The sequence below is a fragment of the Perognathus longimembris genome, chromosome 27 (genome assembly GCF_023159225.1).
Source record: "Perognathus longimembris pacificus isolate PPM17 chromosome 27, ASM2315922v1, whole genome shotgun sequence".
NCBI classification, from domain to species: Eukaryota; Metazoa; Chordata; class Mammalia; order Rodentia; family Heteromyidae; genus Perognathus; species Perognathus longimembris.
The window spans coordinates 4,808,447-4,835,284 of NC_063187.1; the positions used below are offsets into that span (position 1 = coordinate 4,808,447).

Sequence of the window (26,838 nt, forward strand, 5' to 3'; positions counted from 1 at the left end):
GCCAACTTTTTTTTCCATGAGATTTTTGTAGCTTTTCTGGAGGAAATGTTTCTTCTAAAGGCAGTTTTTTACAGACCATCAGACTTGCACTTTACCGTAAACTTTGAGCAACAGCTCCACTTCTGACTTTTTGGTAGTTAATTGGAGATAAGCATCTCCTGGACTTTTCCTGCTTGGTCTAGCTTGGAACAGCAATCCTTAGATCTAAACCTCCTGAGTAGCTGGCATTACAGGCAAGGTCGGGGGGGGGGTGCGGGGGTTTTTCACTTTATAGCTCGACCTAGTTTTTAACTTGAGGTCCTTTGCCTCCCTTGTGCTGGGATTATGGGCATGTACCTCCATGCCTGGCATATTTTCATTATTTTTAAATGTAAAGACTTGCTTAGCTCCCCACAGAGTGATGTTGAAAGCCGGTGTCTCCTATATTCATACCCTCCCTCCAGTCTTTCTCCTCAATGCAGCCAGTCCCCTCTTCCCCATGACCTCCCCTAAAACATACCAGTCATTTCATCTCCAGCTTGTAAAAGTCTTCAAGTACCTTCATGTTGCTCTTAGAGCACCCCCCCCCCCATTCCAATACAGTCTGGCCTGCTTTCCTGTGTAGCTTTACTTTATATGAATCCCGTCATTCTCCATCTTAATGTTCCTGAGAGAGCATTCATTAGTTAATAATGATAATTACAAAATGTTTTGTTGTTACCTGCTTATGTCCTGGCATTAACTTTTTTTTTTTTTTTTAATGATTTTTAGGTTCATGTACTGGACAGACTGGGGAGAAGTGCCAAAGATAGAGCGTGCTGGAATGGATGGTTCAAGTCGTCTCATTATCATAAACACTGAAATTTACTGGCCAAATGGACTGACTTTGGATTATGAGGAAAGAAAGCTTTATTGGGCAGATGCAAAACTTAATTTCATTCATAAATCAAACCTGGATGGAACAAATCGGTAAGATACTGTATAGGTATTTTTCAGAATTTAAGAAAACTATGTTGATTTGATAGGCTCATCAAAGTATAAAACCTAATTTTGTTTTTATTAGCATATCTTTCGTAGGAAGGGGATTTCATTGTGACATTCACACATATAAACAATGTATGCTAATCAGCCTCCTTCCCTGTTTCACTTTATTTTTCCCCCCTTCCCCCCTCCCTCAAGGCTAGTGGTCTTACCCCTTGAGCCACAGCCCCACTCCAGCCTGTTTTTGAGTGGTTAACTGGAGATAAGAATCTCAGGAACTTTCCTGCCCAGGCTGGCTTTGAACTGTGATCCTCAGATCTCAGCCTCCCGCATAGTTGGGATTACAGGCATGAGCCACTGGCATCCGCATCTTTCCTATTTCTTCTTAAAACAGTTTCCACAGGTTTTATTGTTCGTTTCCATACAGGCAAAGAAACTATATCAGCTGCGTTCATCCTTATTCTCCCCCATTGCTCTTGCTGGGGAGACTACTGCTTGAGCCATACCTCCAGACCTCTTTGATCTAGATATTTTTGATTCAGGGTTTTGGTTTTTGCCTAGGGCTCTTTTTTTTTTTTTTTTTTTTTTGGCCAGTCCTGGGGCTTAAACTCAGGGTGGGCTCTGTCCCTGAGCACCTCTGTGCTCAAAGATAGTGTTCTACCATTTGAGCTACAACGGCACTTCTGGCTTTTTCTGTCTATGTGGTACTGAGGAATTGGACCTAGGGCTTCATGCCTGCTAGGCAAGGACTGTACCACTAAGCCACATTTCCAGCCCCTTTGCTGGTTATATTGGAGATGGAATCTACTGAACTTTGCAGCCCAGGCTTACTCAGAAACTTGATCCCCTAGATCTCAGCCTCCTGAGTAGTTAAGTTATAGGTATGAGCCATTGGTGTCCTGCTCAAAATGTCTCTTATGGACAGCATATAGCTGGATATTTTCTTTTAAAAATTTTGATTGGAGTGTTTATTCTAATGTTACCACTGGTAAGGTTGGGTTTCTAATTGACATTTTGACTTTTTTCTTTCTAAATCTGGTGTCATTTTGTTACTCTGTCCTTCAATTTTGTCTCCCTACCTCCCCTTTGTATTAAGTGTTTTCTACTTGAATCCAAATTCCTTTACCTCCTAAAAGTAAATTTTTGGATTTTTAAGTGATTATTTGTATGTAGGATTGCACTTCGCATTTTGTCTAAATTTGCATTGCAATATTAACTTAGTATTTCCCGTAAAATAGTTCAATTTCCTCCCCTTCTATGGTATTATTGTCCCGTGTATTACATTTCTGTTAAGCCCATGTGGTGTTTTAATTGCTCTATACAATCTTAACAGATGTTAAGAGAAATAAAGAACGTATTCATAGAAGCTTTTGTGTTAACTTACATGTTTTTTCTGGCAGTCTTTCTTCCTGAGTGCTTGTGTTTTGAAAAAGTTATTACTGTGATTGGTTCTATTTACTTTGATTGGTTCTATTTCCATGTCTTTTCTGGTATTTTATTGTCTATGGTGAATTACTCTTTGTACACTTTTTTTTTTTTGCCAGTCCTGAGGCTTGAACTCACTGTCCTTGGCTTCTTTTTGCTCAAGGCTAGCACTCTACCACTTGAACCACAGCGCCACTTCAGGCCTTTTCTATATATGTAATGCTAAGGAATCGAACCCAAGGCTGCATGTATTCGAGGCAAGCACTCTACCAGTAGGCTGTATTCCCAGCCCCTACATCTTTGTTTTTGATGCTGACTTTTTAGTGGGATTTAACTCCAAAATACTTTTCTGTGCCTTGCCTTCCTCCTCTTTTCTCACTGTCTTAGTCCAGGCTGAACTGAAACTTGTGATTCTACTGCCTCAGCCTCCTGAGTGCTAGGATTACAGGCTAGAGCTGCCACACCTGCTTGAAACATTGTATCTGGAACATGTAGGAAAAAGCATGTACTTTTTTGGATTTTCTGGTTCTGTTTTCTTATTTATTTATTTATTGCCAGTCCTGGGCCTAGGACTCAGGGCCTGAGCACTGTCCCTGGCTTCTTTTTGCTCAAGGCTAGCACTCTAGCCACTTGAGCCACAACGCCACTTCTGGCCATTTTCTATATAAGTCGTGCTGGGGAATTGAACCCAAGGCTTCATGTATAGGAGGCAAGCACTCTTACCCCAAGGCCATATTCCCAGCCCCCTAATTCTGTTTTCTTCTTGTTTTTTTTTTTTTTTCTGTACATTACCCCCATCGTTTCTTTTGTATCTGTCACACTTACTTTCCCTTACTTTGAGGCTCTGTTTGGAGGTGAGCCAGAGGGTCCTGGTTGACCACTGACAGTGGAGGGAAGGACTCTGTTCTCTACAGGCTCAGCAAATCTAGGTGTTTGCTGTCTCAGATTGCTTTGCTGGTGATACCAGTCAGGCTTTTGTCTCTTGGCAGTTTTGTACAGCTTTTAGTGTCTTGAGTTTGTGCCTCTTCAAAAGCTTTGCCTTGATTGTTGTTGAAGGGTTTTCAGTTTTTCTCTGTGTCTCTTGTCTCTGTATCTGTCTCTCTGTGTCCCTCCCTCCCTCCCTCCCTTCCTCCCTCCCTCCCTCCCTCCCTCTTCCTCCCTGCTTTTCTCCCTTCCTCCCTCCCTTCCTCTCTTCCTCTCTGCCTGTGGCTCAAACTTTGGGCTTGGGCTCTGTCCCTGAGTTCCTTTTTACTCAAGGCTAGCGCTCTCCACCATTTGAAGCAAAGTGCCATTTCCAGATTTTTCTGTGATTAATTGGAGATAAGGCATTTTATGAACTTTGCTGCCCAGGCTGGCTTCGAAACCACTATCTTCAGAGCTCAGCCTCCTGGATAGCTAGGATTACAGGTGTGAGCCACCAGCACCCCAGCTGGGATTTTTAGTTTAGATACCTAACTCTAACTGTGGTGATGTCCAAAAGCTCGAGCCACCACCCTTGATGTCATCTTTTTAGGCATTACAAGAATCTCACTGTGATGGGGAAATACCCTTCCAAGGCTGGGTTCATGTGTCAAAATGCATGGCAGTAGTCATGGGGTGTGGTTATGGAATGATTTATGATGCACACAGGTGGTCCTTCAGAGATGGGGCAGACTTTGTGGGAGGAGATCCAGAAACAGGAAGCAAGTAAGAGCCTGTGTGTTGTAAAGGTCAGTTCAGTTGGTATGGATTTTGGAAGAAGCACTTGCCAGGTTCGTGAACCCTGCAGAGCTGGCCAGGGAGCTGTGTACTTGGGTCATCTTGACAGCAGTGAGGTTTGTTAGTGAGTCAGAAGTTACTAGCACTCAGAGCATGACATGCGCACCACAGTTGGTACTGCTCTGGCAGACCACCGAAGCATTTGCCTTGTTTTCAGGAGTTGTGGACAGGGGTCTAGGGAGCGACTTGCTTTTCAGTGAGGAGCCAGGGGTTAGGCCTGCTTGGTAGTCCCCAGGGAGGAAGGCAGGGATTACATATTCATTGTGGCTCAAATGGTAGAGGGCCAGCCTTGAGCAAAAAGCTCAGGAACAAAGAGCTCAAGACAAACTGAATCCTCCTGAAGATAAACACCGTCCTCCTTACAATGCGATTCTCTATTATTTCTCTAGTAGTGAATGTTCTCCCCGAGCTCGTTTTGGGTTGAGCCCCTGGAAAACTTGTTTATGAAAATAGCAGAGCATTTATTTCCTTGAATAGTCTCTTGACTCAAAACATGGTTTATCCACTATTCCAGAACATTTATTTACTAGTTATAGTACTCCGTGACACTGTAAAATTCTATGCCTTGAGTACTCTACATTTCCTTCTACATAGCATGAACCGTGTGTGGGAGAGTTCCAGGTTTGCTTTGTCTCATGAACACATCTTTGCCAGCCACAGGACTTTTGGCTGCCTGCATGTCATCTTAGATGCTCATTGCTGGAATCGGTCCTGGGTTTGCAGCACCAGTTCTTGGCATGTTGTGTGTCTTTTCACCCAGTTTCCAAAACTATGAGAAGTGACTGACGACACAGGCTCAGGCTCTGTGTTCTTCCACATCACCCAGCATGAACCTATTGCTCATTTAAATCTACTTTCCAGTGCGCACTACAACCCTAGCATTTTCCTGTTGGAAAAGGTAGGCGAAGTGATTGCAGAGCCAGTAGTTGAGCAGGGGCACTCTAGCAGTGCCAGTGCTTCTTTCTCTTTGGTGACTTTCTATACAGTGAACTTGGGGTCTGCTGCTGAGTTAGGGACCATCCTGAAGGGCTGGGTTGGGCTTTGGGACATCTTGAAAACATATTTGGACTTAACACATGAGTTATTTTTTGTCCATATGCATGACCTAAAGATATACCTTTCTCAGAATTGTATTTGCTAGTGTGCACTGTGTCCATTTTATTGTGAGTGATCATACGATGAAAGAAGAAAGTTTGGAGTTCAGTTTTAAGTTTTCCTTTCGTATTGACAGGCAGGCAGTGGTTAAAGGTTCCCTTCCACATCCTTTTGCCTTGACGTTATTTGAGGACACATTGTACTGGACTGACTGGAATACACACTCCATTTTGGCTTGCAACAAGAATACTGGCGAGGGTTTGCGTGAAATCCATTCTAACATCTTCTCTCCCATGGATATACATGCCTTCAGCCAGCAGAGGCAGCCAAAGGGTAAGTGATCCTGATTTTAAATTGCAAGTGGGAGCAGCGCTGTAGCAGTCTGACATCTGGCTTTAGTGAGCTGAGCAGCCGAGGAAGAAGGGCACATCCAAAGAGTGGGAGGGAATACAGGAAGAAAAGCACAGAAACAGGATTCAGGTTTAACAACAGTCTACCCCTTTCTCTACACAACACCTCAACCTCTGTCTGGGGTAGGGTAAAGGAACTCATTTGCTAGTCAGGGCCCAAAGACTATACTTTCAGGGGTCATTCCCACAGTTCCCACAGTATACACACTTTTTTTTTTTTGCCAGTCCTGGGGCTTGGAACTCAGGGCCTGAGCACTGTCCCTGGCTTCTTTTTGCTCTACTTCTTGAGCCACAGCACCACTTCTGGCTTTTTCTGTGTATGTGATGCTGAGGAATCGAACCCAGGGCTTCATGCATGCAAGGCAAGCACTCTACCGCTAAGCCACATTCCCAAACCCACATACAGTTCTGCACTGCATGTGTTTAAATACACTTTCTCTTTTTTTGGTTAGAAACCTGTTAATCTAGCCGGTGAATATAACTACCTAAGCTTGATGATAAAATATTGGCTTAAACATTTCTGTACATACCTCCCTCTGTCCTGTCTCCTCTTCCTCTACTCTTCTGTTTCTCTTCTGCCCTCTCCCCTCCTCTCTCCTTTTCTCCTCCCCCTTCCTGTTCTCCCCTTTTTCCCTCTTCCTACTTTTCTCTCCTCTTTTTCTTTCCCCTCCTCCCTCTTCCCCTTCTTCCCACTTCTCTCTCCCTCCCTCCCTCCTTCCCTCCCTCCCTCCCTCCCTCCCTCCCTCCCTCCCTCCCTCCCTCTTCTCTCTCTTCACCCTCTCTCTTCTCCCTCCCTCTTCTCCCTCTTCAGTTTTGCTTCTATTTTTGGTTACCCTTGACAATAACTTGGGCTGTGTCTGCTGACAGTGATCTCTTATAAGGGAGAAATGAAGTACAGTTTAAAAGGAATAGGAGAATGTTAAGTGTTTGGCACTTGTGTGTAAATAACTGTCTGGCTGTGTCTGAACAGACTTGAGATTTATGTTCCAAAGCCCAAAAGTTTTGGACTCATGTGTTGCTTGGTATTAGTTCTTTCCGTTTAGGGGACATAATCAAATATTGGAGTCCAATGGTCACAAACTCATAAAAACATTTAAAAATTACTGTCTGGTACAAAAGAAAGTGTTTACTCATGAACTTCTTAACTCTCATGGCCAAGCCTCAGGCAGAAACCTCCCCCTCCTCCTTTTAAAATGGTACAGTTGATCCTTTGAGAGTTTGATATTTTGATAGTGCTTGCTTTCTTCTTTCATGTTTCATGGTCTCCAACTCATACTGACTTTTCTATACTATTATTTGAATACACTCATCTCCATTGTTTCCACAAATGCACTATCTGTCTGGCTGTCTATCTATCTATCTATCTATCTATGAGCTAGGTCTCATGCTTGAAGTCCAGGCTGGCCTCAAACTTATTCTTTTGCCTTAGCCTCCCAGGTACTATATGGGCCATCAGGCCTGACTTTCTTATGTGTTTTTTTTTTGGCCAGTCCTGGGCCTTGGACTCAGGGCCTGAGCACTGTCCCTGGCTTCTTCCCGCTCGAGGCTAGCACTCTGCCACTTGAGCCACAGCGCCGCTTCTGGCCGTTTTCTGTATATGTGGTGCTGGGGAATCGAACCTAGGGCCTCGTGTATCCGAGGCAGGCACTCTTGCCACTAGGCTATATCCCCAGCCCTTCTTATGTTTTTTTAAAAAAAATTTTTGCTCAAGGCTGGCACTCTCCTTCCAGTTTTCTAGTAGTTAATTGGAGAGGAGTCTCAGACTTTCCTGTCCTGGCTGGCTTCAAACTGCTGTCCTCAGATCTCAGCCTCCTGCATAGCTAGGATTTCAGGTGTGAGCTGCTAACATGAAGTTTGTTTCTCTTAACCCATTTTCCTCCTGCTTCCTAATTTTCATTTTTTCAAAAATGGTTTTACAATTAATTTTAGCTTGTAAAACTCTTAGGGCAAGGCTCTTGTGCTTTGACTTCTTGTTTATTTATTCCCTTTGGTAACAAATAAATGCTACCAATTCCGTTCCTTGTAGCAGGGTTGGTAGTTGAGCACCTGGGTGACATTTGGTACTAATTTTGGTTTATCACAGTTGCCATGCTGTGGCTGTTAACCTTTGTGTACATAGAGTGAGGGAGGTTGTCCACCATCATTGGTAGTAATCAATGTGATTTATATTTGACAGCTACAAATCCATGTGGAATTGATAATGGTGGTTGTTCCCACTTGTGTTTGATGTCTCCACACAAGCCTTTTTATCAGTGCGCTTGCCCAACCGGTGTCAAACTCCTGGAGAATGGGAAAACCTGCAAAGATGGTAAGCTGCTGGTATTCAAGAAGAAATCAATCTTTGATAGCAATTGACATTGTTTATAACTTGTTTTTCTTTTTTATAATAATCCAAGCTGTATAGATTTACAGTGCTTTGGGAAGCTGTTTGCTCCCAAATCATAATGATACAAGGAGTGTCTTGTGTCTCAGGGCATCTTTTTTTTTTGCTGGTCCTGGGGCTTGAACACAGGGCCTGGACACTGTCCCTGACCTTTTGTGCTAAAGGCTAACGCTCTATCACTTGAGTCACAGCTCCTCTTCTGGGGTTTTGTGGTTCACTGGAGATAAGATTTCCATGGGGACTGGGAATATGGCCTAGTGGTAAAAGTGCTTGTCTCGTATACATGAAGCCCTGGGTTCGATTCCTCAGTACCACATATATAGAAAAAGCCAGAAGGGGCGCTGTGGCTCAAGTGGCAGAGTGCTAGCCTTGAGCAAAAAGAAGCCAGGGACAGTGCTCAGGCCCTGAGTTCAAGCCCCATTACTGGCAAAAAAAAAGATTTCCATGGACTTTCCTGCCTGGGCTGGCTTTGAACATCCGCAGATCTCAACCTCCTAGTAGTTATGATTATATGCTTGAGCCATTGGTGCCTGGCCCTTATAGCATCTTTTAAATGCTATTTTACAAATTAGTACCTTAAGTAACAGACTAGTTTTGAAAACAAGAACTTGATGTACTATTTCTGTTCTCTGTCAGAATTCAAAGGCAATGGTATACAGTTGACCTGTGGAGATGAGTATTATGTCTCATAAAAATAACAGTAGGGGGCTGGGGATATAGCCTAGTGGCAAGAGTGCCTGCCTCGGATACACGAGGCCCTAGGTTCGATTCCCCAGCACCACATATACAGAAAACGGCCAGAAGCGGCGCTGTGGCTCAAGTGGCAGAGTGCTAGCCTTGAGCGGGAAGAAGCCAGGGACAGTGCTCAGGCCCTGAGTCCAAGGCCCAGGACTGGCAAAAAAAAAAAATAAAAAAAAATAACAGTAGGTAGCACTTACAAATAAAGTCTATAGAGGTAACATGTCTCTTAAATTATTAGCTATAAAGAACAACATGGGATAGATAGTGATTGAATAAGAATTTGATTGCGTGTGTGTGTGTGTGTGTGTGTGTGTGTGTGTGTGTTGATGTATTGGTGTATTGGTCCTGGACTTGAACTCAGGACCCGAGGCAGTGTCTCTTAGCTTTTTCTGCTCAGGCTGGTTGGTGCACTACCACTTGACTATCTTTCTTTTTCTTTATTTTACTTTTCATGCCAGTTTTGGCATTTGAAGTCGGAGCCTGGGTGCTGTCTGTGACTAACATTGTGCTCCTGAGCTCCACTTTCAGCATTTTTTTGTTTTTTTTCTTGCCAGTCCTGGGGCTTGCGACTCAGGGCTTGAGCACTGTCGCTGGCATCTTTTTTCTCAAGGCTAGTCTACCTCTTGAGCCACAGCACCACTTCCGGCTTTTTCTGTTTATGTGGTACTGAGGAATTGAACCCAGGGTTTCACCTAGGCAAGCACTCTACTGCTAAGCCACATTCCCAGCCCTTCCAGCGTTTTTTGGATGGTTAATTGGAGATAAGACTCTCACAGACTTTCCTGCTTATGCTTTGAAGTGCAATCCCCAGATCTCAGCCTCTTCAGTAGCTAGGATCACAGGCATGAAGCACCGTGCCTGGCTCCTTGGTTGCCTTTTAACGATAGAGAAGTGCTTTCTAAAGGAGTCCAAATTGGACTTTTTTGGGGGGGCGGGGAGGGGGTGTTGGTCGTGGGGCTTTAACTCAGGGCCTGCACACTATTCTTAAGCATTTTCATTCAAAGCTAACATTATCACTTTGAGCCACAGTGCCACTTCTGGTTTTCTGGTGGTTAATTGGAGATAATAGTCTCATGGACTTTCCTGCTCGTACTGGCTTTGACCCATGAGCCTCCGGTCTCAGCCTCCTGCGTATCTAGGAGTACAGGCATAAGCCACTGACATCCAGCTTGGACTCTTCAGAGTAGGCTTTTTTTCCTGCTTGACAGTGCGTGTTACCTCTTAACTCTCCATGGGGAGAGTGTGTTTGGAGAAGTAGCTGATTAGGACATTCCAGGGGACTTAGAGAGAGTACAGTTCTTCTCATATAGAATTGCCCTCCATCCTTCCCTGAGGATCACTGTGTCTTCCAGCAACCTGCAAAATCTGCTAAGAAAACTATTCTGTGTAGCTGTGGCTTTTTTTTTTTTTTTTAACTTGAAAAGCAGAAGGTTTCAAGTCAGTGTGCTGCAGGGTTCCTGGCAGGAAGGTCAGGGAGTCAGAGACTGAGTTGAGCGTGTTCTGGATGTTTGTTATGGCTTGGCATTGATAAATTATCCTCACAGTCAAAGGTGAAGCTGGCTGACTCCTGTCAGATGGTTTCCATGGCAAACAGTAATTTGGTTTCAATTTAAACAAAAGGTTTTTGTAACATTGCTTTCTTGTTTAAAAAAATGTAGGCTGACTTTAAAACAGAAAATTTATTTTAGCAGTAGAAGTTTGTTTTCTCTCAGGGCTGTGCAAATGTACATGTTTAACCAGTTTTAAATTTCAGGTGTACATTTGGCACGTAGTAGTCTTAAACCCCCAGTCTTGTGTGGACCACGGTGCTCATATGGACAACTGATTCCTCTCTGTGCTCAGTGTGGGCACTGCCCTGCGTAGCGATTCCTACCTGGGGCCTGCATCACATTTGGAGCTATGTTCCTCTTACTTACAGTTCACTTTTCCACAGTGTTGAGTCAGACAGCTACTCTCTTTGTGTTTTTCCTCCCTGAGGCTATAATTCCAGATTGATGCTTGAAGTTTATATGCCAGTGTTTTCTTTTGCACATAGCTTTTTGGCCAGAAGGTTCCCCCCCCCCACACACTTTCAGTTGTCAGTACTGGGGTTTTTTGTTATAGTTTTTTAATTAGTATCCTATAGTTCGATTGTGTGTGTGTGTATGTGTGTATATGTATGCATGTCCTGGTTCTAGAGTGTAAACTCTGGGCCCGGGTGCTGTCCTTGAGTGTTTGTGCTCAAGGCTGTGCTCTACAAATTGAGCCATAGCTCTTCTTCCAGTTTTTTGGTGTGTAATTGGAGGTATGAGTCTCACAGACTTTCCCACCCAGACTGGCTTTTGAACCATGATTCTCAGATCTCAGCTTCCTGAGTAGTTAGGATTACAGATGTGAGTCACAGTGCCCAGCTTAGATTTTTGTTTTCTTTTTGGTGTAGTGGTTTACTTGAACATTAAAAATGAAAACAAAGAGCAGGGTGCTAGTGGCTCACACCTGTTATCTTAGCTACTCAGGAGGCTAGGATCTGAGGATTGTAATTTGGAGCCAGCCTGGGCAGCAAAGTTAATGAGACTCCATTTACCACCAAAAAGTCAGAAGCAGAGCTGTGGCTCAAGTGGTAGAGCACTAGCCTTGAACAAAAAAGCTCAGGAATGGCACCCAGGCCCTGAGTTCAAGCCCTCAGGACCAGTACCAAAAAAAAAACAAACCCCAAATGAATGCTTCAGCTTAATATCTTCATTCTATCATGCATTCATTGAATACTTACTCAGGTTAAAATAATTTCATAAGTCAATTTGATTAAAAACAAATAAAGTTTTACCTATTTTGTCTGAGATCAGGGCTGGACCTTGTTCCCTGACCCTTTTGTTCCTTGGCTGGTGCTCTACCAACTGAACTGTGCCTCCGACCCCTAAAGTTTTAATTTAAAATAATGTATTAGTTGTATTACTTAAATGCTTTATATATTTATCTTCTTAATTCTCACCTCAGGAGATTTAGGGGAAGGAGCCATCAGATGTATAGTCTCTACTTTGCCTCAGTTATTTTGGATCCTAGCTCTTCCTGCTGAGCACTGGTCAGTTGACCTGGCTCCCTCCCTTCCTCTAGTGGGGCTGTCATTTTCTCTACAGCTGCTTTTACCCTTAGTTCTGTCATGTAGTGCCCAGAATTTAAGACAGCTTACTGAAGTGTAATTTATATACTGTAAAATTCTTTCTTGTCAGACATATGCTTAGTTGTTTTCAATAAGTTTGCAGAGTTGTGCAACCATCACCATAAATCTAGTTTTTGTAGCATTCCCATTAACCCCAAAGATTCTTGTTATAGTTTTTTTTTTTAACCTTAAAATATCCTTCTTAAGCAAAGAACCTGTATTCTCTACCTCCTGGCTCCTTTAATGGTTAGCTATTTATTATAAAAATCAATGCTGAATTGGGACTTGAACAGAGTCTCATGCTCTTGCTTAGCTATTTTGTTCATGGTTGGTGCCTGGCACTTCAGTCACATCTCCAGCTTTTTGCTGGCTAGTTGGAGAGATGAGAGTTTTATGGATTTGTCTGCTTGGGCTGGCTTTGAACTTTGTTCTCAGATCTCAGTTTCCTGAGTAGTTAGGCTTATAGGTATGAGCTACTTGTGTAAAACCATTATTGATTACTGCTGTTAGCTATATTACTTCCAGAAACTATCTAATAAATGGAAGCAGAGAGTGGATCAAGACTGGATTGTTCAGTTATTCTAGAGGTTGGCCTCCTAGGAGCCCTCTGTTTTGCGGTATCACTCCATTTTCCACTCGGAAGAGAACTGGCATCTCTTACTCGTTTTTTAGATCCTGAAGCAGTTCTTCAGTTATTTAGAGCAGCTAAATTTTTTGCCTGTACCTTCTAATGACTTCTTTTTCATTTTTCTTTACTGTAGGTGCAACCGAACTATTGCTTTTAGCCCGGAGGACAGACCTGAGGCGTATTTCTTTGGACACACCAGATTTTACTGACATTGTTCTTCAGTTAGAAGACATCCGTCATGCCATCGCCATCGACTATGACCCCGTAGACGGCTACATCTACTGGACTGACGACGAAGTGAGGGCCATACGCCGCTCCTTCGTAGACGGTTCTGGGAGTCAGTTTGTGGTCACCGCTCAGATAGCCCATCCAGATGGCATTGCTGTTGACTGGGTGGCACGAAATCTGTACTGGACCGACACTGGCACCGACCGGATCGAAGTGACGAGACTCAACGGAACCATGAGGAAGATCTTGATCTCAGAGGACTTAGAGGAACCCCGGGCCATTGTTTTAGATCCCATGGTTGGGTAAGAAGTTCCGCTGATTGTAGCTCTAGTCTGGTGTTTCTGTAGGCTCAGGAACAGCCGCCACTCCATGGTAGGAAGTGCAGGCACTTTATATTGGCTTACAATCAGCAGCTCTTTAGTGAGACTGTAGTGCAGAAATAAAATCCCAAGTTAAGGATTTGCTCCTGCGGTCTTTTGCCTTGAATATTTTTTGCTCTCTAAGTTGAGTCCATATCTTGACGGTTGAGTCCATATCAAAACGGGTCAAAAAATAATTTTCAGAACTCCTCCCCTTGCTGTAGATTTATTTTCATCCATTTCAGTACTTATAGGGAAGAACATATCTTAATTCCTCAAGCCTTGGAAACTGCTTTATTCCTTCCTTAGCCTTGGTTTGTGTGGCCATGCCACCCTGACTGCAGGCTGGGAGAGGAAGCAGGAGTTTTCCCCAGACTCCCAGTGTTTCTGTTGGTGTGAGATTTCTCTTGACGATAAGCGGAGTAGTCGCCAGTATGGTATCTCAGTGCACACCCAGTGCCCAGAAGAACCATAGCACTCCATGAAGAATTACCTGTTTGGAGAATCTAGTTTGTTTTCAAAAAACCCCTACCAGTACAGAGATGACACACCATCAAGAAAAATGTGGGACGTTCATAGGAAAAAGTATAAAATGTTGAGGAAAAAAAAGAAGTAGAAGTGGAATTTCCTTATTGGGAACCATTTTCAAAGCCAGTTCTAGAAAACACTGATCAGAAAGTTACTACAGGCTCAGGTACTGCTGTGAGAACGTCTTTGACATAGTTCCATTGTGTATATGCTTCTGGTTTTTAGAATTCCATTCTGTGGCCGTGACTGATGACAGAAATGTCCTGTGTGGATGGAGTGCATGTTGTTATTTATGCTTTCTGTATACTTTCCATAGGTACATGTATTGGACTGACTGGGGAGAAATCCCGAAAATTGAGCGCGCAGCTCTGGATGGTTCTGACAGAGTAGTATTGGTTAATACTTCTCTTGGTTGGCCCAACGGTTTAGCCTTGGATTATGATGAAGGCACAATATACTGGGGAGATGCCAAAACAGACAAAATTGAGGTTTGTTTCTTTTTTTTTTTTTTTTTTCATGTGAAAACCAATTTTACAATGGTTTCTGAGTTGATAGTAATTTGGGGCAGATATTCTTACCTTTACAGTTGTCTTGGGTGTTTTAGAGGAACGTTATTCAACTTTCACACTTGTAGAGATAAATGGGTTCTCTCCCACCTAACTCTAGGATTTCTGTCTTGTATTAATTACATGGGAAGCTAATGTTATTTCTGGTCTTAAGAACTTACATGAGGGCTGGGAATATGGCCTAGTGGCAAGAGTGCTTGCCTCCTACACATGAAGCTCTCGGTTCGATTCCCCAGCACCACATATATGGAAAATGGCCAGAAGGGGCGCTGTGGCTCAGGTGGCAGAGTGCTAGCCTTGAGCGGGAAGAAGCCAGGGAAGGTGCTCAGGCCCTGAGTCCAAGGCCCAGGACTGGCCAAAAAAAAAGAACTTACATGAATGATTTACCTCATTTTGTGTAAAGCCACTGCCAGAACTTCCTGGAAGAAGTTTCTAGAAGGATGTTGGTGGGGCATATGTTAAATATTAACAGTTGTGTACAAGATAGTCTACTGTGTATAACAGGCTGGCTTTGAACTCTCAATTGTGTCTCAGTCTCCTGAGTGCTGGGATTACAGACATGAGCCACCCCACTCAGCTGCAAACAGTTTTTAAATTTATTTATGTGCCATATAGGAGAAAGATTAGCCAACGTTGGTAAAAGATATTTTCCAAGTGCTAGAATTAAATTTGTGCAATCAAATAGAATTATAGTGGAAATAGTGGTAAGTAGTTTATCACAGTGCTTTGGAAATGGATCATATTCTTGGTATTGAGTGTGAAATTTAAAATTCACAACTTTGAATTAGGCTGTAGTAGAGGTTTTATAGCTCATATCATACTGAATTATGGTCTTGTTTTTCCTCTGGGGGTTGTAAGAGTCCTCATGTAAGGAATGGCTTTGAATAGCTCTTCGGAGAACCTCTGTACATATTTAACGGGTAGAAAATTTGGACTGTAGAGCTGTTGTTGTAGAAAGGTAATTCTGAGGAGTGCCAGGGACTTTGGAGGGAATCATGAATTAAGTGGTCTTCCCTCCAGAGTGGAAACTTGGAATTGAAGGAGCCTGTTAGTATTCCACCAGGCCCACGTACCGAAAATGGCACCTCTGTCTTGCAGCTGGTTTCCATTACCAGCACATTTTGCCCTGCGACATTTCTCCCTGTTAGTGTTTCACCCAGATCCCCTCCTTTACTCTTAGGTCCGGGTTAGTGTTTGAGTCTTGAACAGCTGGGGGGCAGTGCTAACGAGAGACAGTGGTGATGGATTCACTTCCAGACTGGCTGGCTCATTTGGGTCCACCCAAGTACGACTGCCCACCTAATCCACACACACAGGGGTGCAGAGGTGCCCTGAGGAAGGCAGAGCCAGCCCTGGTGTCCCACAAGCCCGAGGAGCAGTGAACTGCATCAGGAAGACTAGCTTGAAGACAAAGGCCCTGTCTCCTTCCGAAATTTATTCAGAATCAAAAATAACTCAGGAGGGGTTCAAATAAAGGAATGGCAATTTATGGAGTGACAGTGTTATGGTATAAAAAGCAAGACATGATTACATAACGTTTATTAAACAGTTTGCTTGTCGAGTATGGCACACTTCAAAATTAGTATTCATTCTGGCTGCTTTATTCTCTCACCTTGAGCCATCCTCGTGTATACAGGGATGTCATTGCTCCTTCACCCTGTCTTTCCTTCTTTGTCAAGGTTCCCGAATCCTTAGACCTACCTTCTATTCTGGTTTTGTGGTGTGAGGCTGAAATCCGGGGCCTTGCATGTGGAGCTGTGTTCCCCTGTAAGCTTGCCCCGTAGGTCCCCCTCTCTCCCTCCAGGTTTCTGCGCGTAACTGCTGTTCTTTGTCCTCTTTCAGCAGCTTATTTGCTGTTAGTGGTAAGATTAGTTTTGGCAAGCTACACAAAAGATGGCTTTATTCTCTCTGCTGGAGATTCTGGGGACCTTTCACAAGTTGGGGTTCAATGACTTGTCGTTTTCTTTTCACAAATAGTTTAGAAAATTAGGAGACTAGGTACTGTTACTTATCTGTGAAGGTACCCCCCCCCCCCCCCCACTTCTTCCCTTTTCCTCTCTGTCTTCTTTCCTGTGCGGTGCCCAGGCTCATTGCAGCCTCCTGGACTCATGCGATCCTCATGCCTCCTGAGCCTCCTGTGTGTGTGCCCCAACACCAGGCTCGCATCATTTGAGGAGGAAACCGTTAGCTCTTCTCGGAGAGTAGCAGTGATTATAGAAACTATAGTTAGGGTACTGTTGTTTTTCTCTCCATTTACCTGATAGTAGCAGATAATACTGAACTTGAAAACCTTAGGAAAGGTAGGTTATCTTAGAAAGCTTCTCTTCCCCTGAGGCTTTTGGGCTAGTCTTCTGTTGTGTAGCAGCTGATCCCAGGTGTTGATCTGAGCTGAGACAAGCTCCCTTCTAGTCCCTTCTTCTCTTGAGAAAGCCTCTCAGCTTTGTTGTGCCCAAGAATGAAGCTGCTTCATCCTGGGGCTATGAGAGACTGTCAGGTCCTGGCAGTGATCCCTCCATTGTCTTTTGGAGGACCTAGGACTTCATTCAGGATCAAGCTGCACCTGTTGATGGTGCATTTGTTGTGTTTTGGGAGTGGCAGCAGTGTGTGTGTGTGTGTGTGTGTGTGTGTGTGTGTGTGTGTGTGTGTGTGTTTGCGTTAAGTCTCAGAGCTCAGTGGGCTTGTTCACTGTGGCCTAATCTTGGGCCCTCCTTCCCTCAAAGGGCCACCTTCCCCTTGCTCCTCATTTTTTTCCCCAAGAGTCATGTGGCCAGACCTGATTGCTATTTTTATAGAATTACAGAATGAATAGATCTCCCTCAGATTTATCATCAACCTCTATAAATTGGGATGGGACATTGGGCATCGCTAATGATTTCATACTAAAGGACTACCACACTGGCTGCTGCTTCAGTAAGAGAGAGAGAGTGTGTGTGTGTGTGAGAGTGTGTGTGTGTGTCTGTCTGTGTGTCTGTGTCTGTGTCTGTGCCTGCTTCCTCTGCTTGTCAGCTGATAGTGACCACTTACCAGTAGGTGGTGTTTAAAAGGTACTTGCTGGTACCTGTTAGGTTTCTTCCTCATTACGCTGGGATGATTTCATCGCCCTTTATGAACGAACTTTCTGGTTTACCCGTCTGCACCGTGTTCCCACAACTCCTGACTTCTGCTGTGTTGTTCTAGGGCTTCCTGTATTAGCAGAGAAAAAGCAATTGGTTTTGCTTGCTTTGGCTGGAGTTCTACCTGAATCTCCTCTTCAGCCCGTTTTTTTGCTGATTATTATTGGAGATGGAATCTCTTGGACTTTTCTATCCAATATGGTTTTGAACTTCTGTTCCCTGGATCTTATCTCAGGCTCCCAAGTAGTTAAGATTACAGTACAGGCATAAGCCACGGGCACCTGCTTCTTGGGTCTCTGTCTTTTTGTTCTCCCTCCCTCTTTCCTTTCCTCCCTTCATTCCTCTTCCTCCTTTTCCTCCTCCCTCTCCTCCTCCTTCTTTTGCTGGTCCTGCGACTAGAACTCAGGGGTTGAGGACTACTGTCTCTAAGCTTTTGTTCTCAAGGATAACATTCTGCCACTTGAACCAAAGCTCCAATTCCAGCCTTTTAGTAGTGAATTGGAGACAAAAGTCTCACAGACTTCTCTGCCAGGGCTGGCAGATCTCAGATCTCAGAATCTCAGATCCTCAGATCTCAGCATCCTGAGTAGCTAGGGTTGCAGGTGTGGGCCATCAGCACCTGGCTCTGGCTTTGTTTTTGAGAAAGTCCACCTGACCTTCAATGTGGTCTGTAGCTCGAGAGGCTGTCTTGAATTCACCATTCCTGAATTAACCTTCCTTGGTTAGCTTGTGTTTTCTTGAGGGTACTTTTCCACTTTTTAAAAACTGATTGAAAAACTTAATGTTTTAAGCACTGTATTGAAATGATGACACTATCATATCTAAATTTTCCTGAAAGTTCATTCTTCAATTGTGCTTTTTTACCTAAGCCTCTCCTCTTCCTTTCTGAGCTTCTGCTGACAATGTGACAACACCTGGTAGTTTAATAGGTTTTAAAAAAAGAGATTTTTCTTGTCTAGGAGTATCTGGATTTGTTTGAAATCTTAGTGTACATTTTCTTACTTTATTTTTATTTACTTATTTATTTTGTTGTGTTTTGCCAGTCCTGGGGCTTGGACTCAGGGCCTGAGCACTATCCCTGGCTTCTTTTTGCTCAAGGCTAGCACTCTGCCACTTGAGCCACAGCGCCACTTCTGGCCTTTTCTATATATGTGATGCTGGGGAATCGAACCCAGAGCTTCATGTATAGGAGGCAAGCATTCTTGCCACTAGGCCATATTCTCAGCCCTACATTTCCTTACTTTAGAGGATACAATAGCTATATATGATTCTGTCAAATCTAATTATTTCTGGCATAATTTTTGGGGCAGCAGAAATGGATACTATTAACACGTTTAGTAACCAAGGAATTTTGAATAAAGAGGGTATTATTGTCTAGGATGTGTGCTGAAAACTTGGCATTTGGTGAATGTTCTGTTTTATATTCTAAGCCTGAAATTGCCGGGCTATGTTTTTCTCTGATGACAACTTCCTCTATTTTATCAACACTCTACCTAATAAGGAATTTTTTCCCCCAAGGATTATTTATTTTTAAAGGAATTTCTTTGCCTGGCATCTTTAACCTGTGTATTGTGAAAGTCTGTCAAAACTCACAAGGGCCTATTTGTGATGTTTTTTTCCTGCTGTTGGTTTCTAAGACTAATCCTGTCTTAAGAAATTGTAATAGTATAATTACCTATTGTTGAGATAAAACTCTCATGCTTATATGGCAAGTATCAGCAGGTACTTCCTTTTGAATCTTGGCCAGTGTATATAATATTTACTGTTCCTTAAAACCAATGATACTTTTTGTCTGAGAAACCTTCAAGAATGGTTTTCTACTCCTGCACCATGCTCTGTTCATGTGTTTTTCCCCACACCCTCATGAAATTTGATCATGGAAGAATGGCCAGTAAACGACATCATTAGGTCCCCAGCTGAACAGAGCGAGCACCTGGATTTGTTGTACCCGCAGTTTTGTCCTACTGTGCCATTTCGCATCTCCTCATGATAATAGATTTGCAGAATCAGCCCATTGAGTGTAAGCTGCGCACTGATTTGGTCCTGGTGACAAAGCTGCCATAACCCATAGCTGCCCACGCAGCCATCCAATCATGTGCTGTTGTCTCCTTATCCGCTTGCCTCGCTCAGTTTCTGGAGTCTGTAATAAGAGAGGCTTACTTGATGATGGGTGTACTGACGCTATCCTGAATTGCTACAACAACCCCTAGAGCCTCACCAAACAAGGGCTTCCTCCCAGCAAGGAGCTTAGGTAGTTTTACCTGTAGAATTAGCATAATCTGATGCGAGTTGGTACTTAGAAAGCACATTAAGGACCAAGTTTAAACTTGCCCTTGTCCTTTTTTCTTTCTTTCTTTCTTTCTTTTTTTTCTTTCATTTTTTTGGTACTGGGGTTAGAACTTGGCCTCATGCTTGCTTGGCTTGCTCATGGCTGGTGTCATACTACTTGAACCACACTTCCCACCTGCTTTTTACTAGTTATTTGGAGATGGAATCTCTTGGCATTAACTACTTGGGCTAACTTTGAACTGCAGCCCTCTGATCTCAGCTTCCCGAGTAGCTAGAACTGCAGATATACTCCCTTACCTCCTGTTTAATATAAAATCAGCCAATGTGGGTGGAGATAGCTCTAGTTCAATCAGATTATCCAAATTCATACGATCCTTTGGGATTTTATATTCCCGAAGGACAAGAACATTGGTTTTCATGTCCTGCCTTTTTAAATGGTACTAGGGATTGAACACAGACAAGTTCAAGGCACTTTTCCACTTGAGCCACACTAGTGCAGCTACAGTCACTTTTTCCATATCTGGTGAGGAAGTATCAGCTCCTCACCCATCTGTCTCACCAATCCCTCAGGTGGCCGTGCACTCAGGATGTTCACCTCCTGGAGATTCTGTGATTGTTTCCTCGTTGCAGTGTTTTGAGCCTGGGGAGCAGAGCCCCTCAGGTTGAGTCTATTGTGTAGTGTTGTAGTAAACACTATATAGTGTATAAGCACTGTCACCTTGCTGTTTCTAAGCATGTGGCATAGTTATGCTGACTGTGGATGCAGTTTTGTGCAGTAGATCTCTAGCAGGTCTCTACCACTTGTCATTGAAGACTGAAACTAGCCATTAAGCAACAGCTTCCTTTTTCTTTTCCCCTCCCTCTAGCTCCTGCCAGCTATCAGTCTAGTAATCTATCTGCAACTGAGATTGAATGCTATATGTATGGTCAATTTGTTGTCATGGGACAAGGAGGCTTTGAACCATGGTCCTCAGATTTCAGCTTCCTAAGTAGCTAGGGTTGCAGGCGTGAACCACCCACACCCAGCTTGGATTTTATTTTTGTTGTTATTTTGAGATGTCTTGCTTGTGTTGCCTAAGCTAACCTCATACTTTTCAGTTCAGGTGACTTTCCTGCCTTGGCCTCCTGAATGCTACCTCACTTATTCTGTTTTTAAAATAGCATTTTAATCCAAAAATATGGTACTTACACACAATGGAATACTACATAGCGATTAGGAATGGTGAAATATTGTTATTTGCAGGGAAATGGTCAGAACTCGAACAAATAATGTTGAGTGAGACAAGCCTAGAACACAGAAAACAAAGGGGCATGATCTCCCTGATATATGACTGTTAACAAAGGGAGACGGAGAGACAGTAGAGACCAAGTCTGTGAATACTGTATATGTTCTTGATACATTATATATTGCATATATGTCTACCTGACCTAGACAAGGGATAGAAAAACAGGTCGTAAGATATCACAAGAAATGTACACACTGCCCACTATGTAACTGCACCCTTTTTGCACAACACCTTGTAAAAAAATTTATGTTCACTTAATAAAAAAATAAAAAAATAGCATTTTAATGCACATATATATGCACACACATTTAGGTGCACATGCATGTCTCTATTTTATCTCTGTTTGTCTATTTATCTATAGCTAGGATTACATGGGTGAGCCACTGGCACCCAACTTCTAGGCGAAGGTTTAAATACACCTTCCGAAACAGTGCAGCATCCCTACCCCAGCTCACTTTATGATTGGTGCTGGGTTGTCTGCTGTCATCTGTTCCTTGAGCGTGTCTTGTCAAGTGAAGTTGCATTGCAGCCATTTGGGTAGTAGACTGGCTGCATTCCAAGGTTTCATGGGTAATCCTGTCTTGACATTTAATGAGCTGACGAAACTGCTGAAAACCTGGATGTGATGTCTGTAGAAAGTATGCCATCACCTGGCATATTTCGTGCAGTGAGGGTGCTGGCTAGCCTGCGTCTGTTTCCCACTGTAGCCCACATTCTTAGTGTGGTTTACAGTATCTGGTAATGCTTCCGAATAATAAACCAATGCCACAATGTGGTTGAAACAGCTGAAACCACTGGAGACTCTGGTTCAGATCTCAAGTGAGATTTTAGAAATGACAGAAGCCTAATTTCAGTTTAATTAAACTACTCTGAGGTAATACAGTTAAGCACGCTTAAGAGTTGCCAGATGTAATTAACACGTCGTTTAGCTTTTAAAGCATAGGGTAATATTGGGAATTGCCTGTGTTTTTTCATTTGTACTAGGTTCAGAATGGCATAAGCTTTTGCCATGTTTTATTTTAAACATAGGAGTTTTGTAAAGCTAGTAACTTGTCCAGAATTGTTACTTGCTGAATTTAAGACAATAACCCCAGAGAACTGATTTATTGAGCCCTCTCTCGTTCTCTCTTTTTATCATTTGAGACAGGGCTTCACTCTATATCTCACTCAGGCTGGCCTGGAACTTGCTATACAGACACAACTGGCTTTGAACTCAAGATTTCCAGCCACCATCTTCTGAGTGCTGGAATTACAGGTGTGCACCACCATGGCTGGCTTTGAGATCTCTCTCTTTTTTTTTTTTGGCCAGTCCTGGGGCTTGGACTCAGGGTCTGAGCACTGTCCCTGGCTTCTTTTTGCTCAAGGCTAGCCCTCTGCCGCTTGAGCCACAGCGCCACTTCTGGCCATTTTCTGTATATGTGGTGCTGGGGAATTGAACCCAGGGCCTCATGTATACGAGGCAAGCACTCTTGCCACTAGGCCATATCCCCAGCCCCGAGATCTCTCTTATCTGATAGTTGTTTGGTAATGGTGGCTGCTTTAGTCAAAACAGCAAAAAATAAAAAGGCTAAGTGGAAAAAGTTCTAAAAACAAAAAACAAAAAAAACCCCAAAACAATCAGTGGTTTATGAGGTGTGTGAGTTCATAGGAAAGTGTTTCCTTAGGTATAAAAAGGCAGCAATAAAACTCCTAGGATAAAGCAAAATAGGTTGAAAAACAAGATACATGGTACTGTTTTTGTTAACACATTCTAGTTTGAAAATAAGTTTGCAAATTTATGGTGATGATATTTTCCATTTGACATAGTCAATTAATAGAATGAATCATAAGAGATTGGAGGAGAAGATGTGAAGTATAAGCCTGTGTTGGATACTTGAGATCATTCTCAGTAAACAACCAATGTTGTAGTTTTCTGAAAGCAACAGAGAAACCTAAGACGACAGATTTGTTTTTAAACCCATTTGAAGGCTAAGTACCTACTTTTCCCTGTTTTTCTCTCTTCAAATGTAAACTTGAAGGTTATGAACACTGATGGCACTGGAAGACGAGTACTGGTGGAAGACAAAATTCCTCACATATTTGGGTTTACATTGCTGGGCGACTATGTTTACTGGACTGACTGGCAGAGGCGTAGCATCGAAAGAGTGCACAAGCGAAGTGCAGAGCGGGAGACCATCATAGATCAGTTGCCTGACTTAATGGGGCTAAAGGCCACAAGCGTTCATCGGATCATTGGTAAGTCATTCCAGAATCTCTTCAGAATGGGAATTTGAAATGAGGGAAAGAGTAGTTTGCAAAGCACCAGCAAAATCATTGATGTTTGAAGCAGTGTCGACATCTTTAGTCCTCCCTCCCTTCCCTGGTAGTTGTACTTAGGGCCTGGGTGCTGTCACTGATCTCGCTTGCTCAAGGCTAATGTTCTGCCACTTGAGCCACAGTTCTACTTTTGGCTTTTTGGTGGTTCATTGAAAATAAAGAGTCTCATGGACTTTTTTTTGCCTGGGCTGGCTTTGAACCAAGTTCTTCAGATCTTGGCTGCCTAAGTGGCATGAGCCACCAAAGTCTGGCTTTATGTTTATTGTTCTTTCTGAACAGTTTGCATTGTTACATACACAAGCACAGGCCTTCCCACCCCTCATCCTATTGGATAAGCGATATATCTTATTGTAAAGCTTCTTGTGGAGACAAAGGAAATAATTTTGCCATCCTTTCACTTCCTGTTAATCTTGGTATTGGTTAGAATTGAAACTCGGATCAGAGTAATGAGTCATTGTGAACCAAATGTGTACTGATTTCTTTTAATTTCTTGATTTAATTTTTTATTATCTCTAGGTGTACAACGGGGTTTTGTTCGAGTGTGTGTATTGACTTAAAAGTGGACTGTGTTGTGTCAGTGAGCCTGTTCTTCTGAATGTTTATAACTAATATATCTTTTAGGTTCCAACCCTTGTGCTGAGGAAAATGGAGGGTGTAGCCATCTTTGTCTCTATAGACCTCAGGGCCTTCGCTGTGCCTGCCCTATTGGCTTTGAACTCATCAGCGACATGAAGACCTGCATTGTCCCAGAGGCTTTTCTTTTGTTTTCGAGGAGAGCAGATATCAGACGAATTTCTTTGGAAACAAATAATAATAATGTGGCCATTCCACTCACTGGTGTCAAGGAAGCATCTGCTTTGGATTTTGATGTGACAGACAACCGGATTTATTGGACTGATATATCACTCAAGGTAAGCGAAGGAATTTTTGAGTAATGACTCTAGGAACTAACAGGGAGAGCGCTGTCTCTCTCTCCGCGTGTGTGTGTGTGTGTGTGTGTGTGTGTGTGTGTCAGTGTCATTAGTGGGGCTTGAACTCGGGGCCTTGTGTACTTACGTGGCACTTTACCACTTGAGCCACAGCTTTTTGCTGGTTAATTAGAGATAAGAATCTCCTAGACATGAACCACCACTGCTGGGCAAAGGGAGAACTTCTTGAACTAGTGTGTGTGTGTGTGTGTGTGTGTGTGTGTGTGTGTGTGTGTGTTTGTATGCTGATCCTGGGGCTTGAACTCAAGAGTCCTGGACCCTGTCCCTAAGCTTTCACTTTCAGCTCTTGTGGTGCTTAATTGGAGATAAAGAGTCTCAGGGGCTTTCCTGTCTGGGCTGGCTTCAAACTGTGATCCTCCGATCTCAGCCTCCTGAGTAGCTAGGATTACAGGTGTGAGCTGCCAGCGCCCAGCTTGATCAGATAAATGTCTTAATGATACTTGACTCCTGATAATTTGGAACACAAATTTGAAGCATCCCTTTGCTTTCCTCTCCCTAGCATACATGTCGAGATGTAAACTGGGGCAGAGAGAGGACTCCTGTGGTCCTGGCAGCTGAACCTAGGGCCTCCCACTTGCAAGAGCTCTAGCACTCCAGCCATGCCTCAGTGATGTTGCTTTTCGTTTTTGGTTTTGCTTTTCTTCTGATTGGGTCTCACACACGCCTCAGGTGAAACTGGGATTGATTAGGTGTGAGCCCCCACACTTGCTGTGTTTGAGATAGGGTCTAACTTTTTGCACAGCTTGACCTTGAACTAGTCTTCCCAGTCTTCCTCCAGAGTCACTGGGATTATGGGAGTGTGCCACCACACCTCCCACTCCGTGGAACACAATTTTGTGTCTTCAAAAGTCCATACTTTTCTCTTTAAAGTAGAAGTGAGCTCACAGTTGCACTTACTAGAGATCGATACCAATGTTTTTTCTGCTCTTGGAAACTTTGAGAGTTTTGTTAGTGTGTAAAGTTTGCCTCTGAACACTTCTCCCCACCGTTAACCAGCTAGGCCTTGGTTCTGTGCTTTGTGCTTCCGCAGACCATCAGCAGAGCCTTTATGAATGGCAGCGCGCTGGAGCATGTGGTCGAGTTCGGCCTGGACTACCCAGAAGGCATGGCGGTGGATTGGCTCGGGAAGAATTTGTACTGGGCAGACACGGGGACCAATCGAATTGAGGTGTCCAAGTTGGACGGGCAGCACCGACAAGTTCTGGTGTGGAAAGACCTGGACAGCCCCAGAGCTCTCGCCTTGGACCCTGCAGAAGGGTGGGTGGCTTTCTTTGTGCATTCTGAGTGATATCACCCTGAGCTCGCCTGCACTGCTCCAGGTTCCAGACTGTTGCAGTAAGCCCACGGAAACAGTGAGTGTTCAGAAACAGCAGCAGCATCCAGAAAGAGTACATGAAACAACCCAGGAATAAGGAATTCATACCACTTACATAGCTTTTTTTTTTTTTTTTTTTTTTGACCAGTCCTGGGGCTTGGACTCAGGGCCTGAGCACTGTCCCTGGCTTCTTTTTGCTCAAGGCTAGCACTCTGCCACTTGAGCCACAGCGCCACTTCTGGCTGTTTTCTGTATATGTGGTGCTGGGGAATTGTACCCAGGGCCTCATGTATACGAGGCAAGCACTCTTGCCACTAGGCCATATCCCCAGCCCCTTAAATAGCTTTTATAAAAGCATTAGTTTTTTGTGTTTTTTTTTTCAAATTTGTTATTAGATACTAGTCAGTTTGGCTCTTAACTGGGCCAAGTTGATAAGTTATACCCCATCATAGGTAGGTAAAGGAGGAGACAGAACAGGCAGATAGAGGGTTACTTTCCTAGGTCTAGATACCACTGGGGGTCATGGGTAAGCACACGTCCCAAAACTCCACTACTTATCAGCTTAGTATTTATAGTACTGAGAATTGAGCCCAGGGCCCTCCCTGCACAGAGCAGCTCCATCTTACAATACACACTAAACCAAGCTGGGTTGTTAGGTTTATCACCATGGCACAGAAAGCAAACTGAGTTGTTTACACCATGACTTGCTTTTCAAGGTTGGGTGGTCCTTAGAGAAGTCAGCAGGTTTCAAATAGCAGCAGACACCTGAGCTATGAAGGAAAACTCTACTTTCAAAAGAAGTCAGTGTCGTGAGCATAGCAACACTGCCACCTCTGTACTTAGAAACGGTTCCATGAAGTCACCACACTGCCCCCATGCTTAGCTACTTACCCATAGAGTTGGAAGGGCCATACCAAAGACAGCTTCTCTGCTTTGACATTGTGGTGAGATTATGGTAGTGTTTGCTCTGAGCATTAGTGCCCAGTCAGATAAATTTAGAAGTCCGGAGTTCTCACTGAGGGCTCCAGTATACATTAGATAAATTTAGAAGCCCTTAGTTCTCACTGAGGACTCTAGTGTAAGTTGCTGCTGGCAAGTGTAAAACTCCTCTCACAGTTGTTCTCTTTGCTCTTCTGTGTGCACATGCTTGTCAGCTGACGAGTGTGGTGTAAGCAGAGCCTAGAATCTAGGCTTTAGTTTTCAGGAAAGCATGTTCATACATTGCTGCTAGCCAGCCATCAGTGGCTGGGTGGTAAGTGAATGTCTGTCCATGGTGTTTCGGGAGAGCTGGCTTATGGAGCGCTTTCCATGTA

The 26,838-nt window shown here is 43.5% G+C and overlaps 2 protein-coding genes across 6 annotated transcripts in view; both read left to right on the forward strand.

Moving 5' to 3' along the window:
• Mansc1 (MANSC domain containing 1) overlaps positions 1-3,045 on the forward strand; it is a 32,170-nt gene extending 29,125 nt beyond the window's left edge. For both annotated transcript variants that reach the window (XM_048335256.1, XM_048335257.1), the window contains one exon: positions 3,012-3,045. The gene's annotated coding sequence lies outside the window, so the exon portion shown is untranslated. The remainder of the gene's footprint in view (positions 1-3,011) is intronic.
• The window catches only part of Lrp6 (LDL receptor related protein 6), a 78,331-nt gene that overhangs the window by 16,647 nt on the left and 34,846 nt on the right, over positions 1-26,838 (forward strand). For all 4 annotated transcript variants that reach the window (XR_007209276.1, XR_007209277.1, XM_048335254.1 and 1 more), the window contains exons 4-11: positions 751-948; positions 5,375-5,571; positions 7,825-7,956; positions 12,670-13,066; positions 13,968-14,139; positions 22,924-23,140; positions 23,843-24,132; positions 25,241-25,467. Coding sequence is in view for 2 of the 4 variants with exons in the window: in XM_048335254.1 (XP_048191211.1) it covers positions 751-948; positions 5,375-5,571; positions 7,825-7,956; positions 12,670-13,066; positions 13,968-14,139; positions 22,924-23,140; positions 23,843-24,132; positions 25,241-25,467 (1,830 nt within the window). In the remaining 2 variants the exon portion in view is untranslated. The remainder of the gene's footprint in view (positions 1-750; positions 949-5,374; positions 5,572-7,824; positions 7,957-12,669; positions 13,067-13,967; positions 14,140-22,923; positions 23,141-23,842; positions 24,133-25,240; positions 25,468-26,838) is intronic.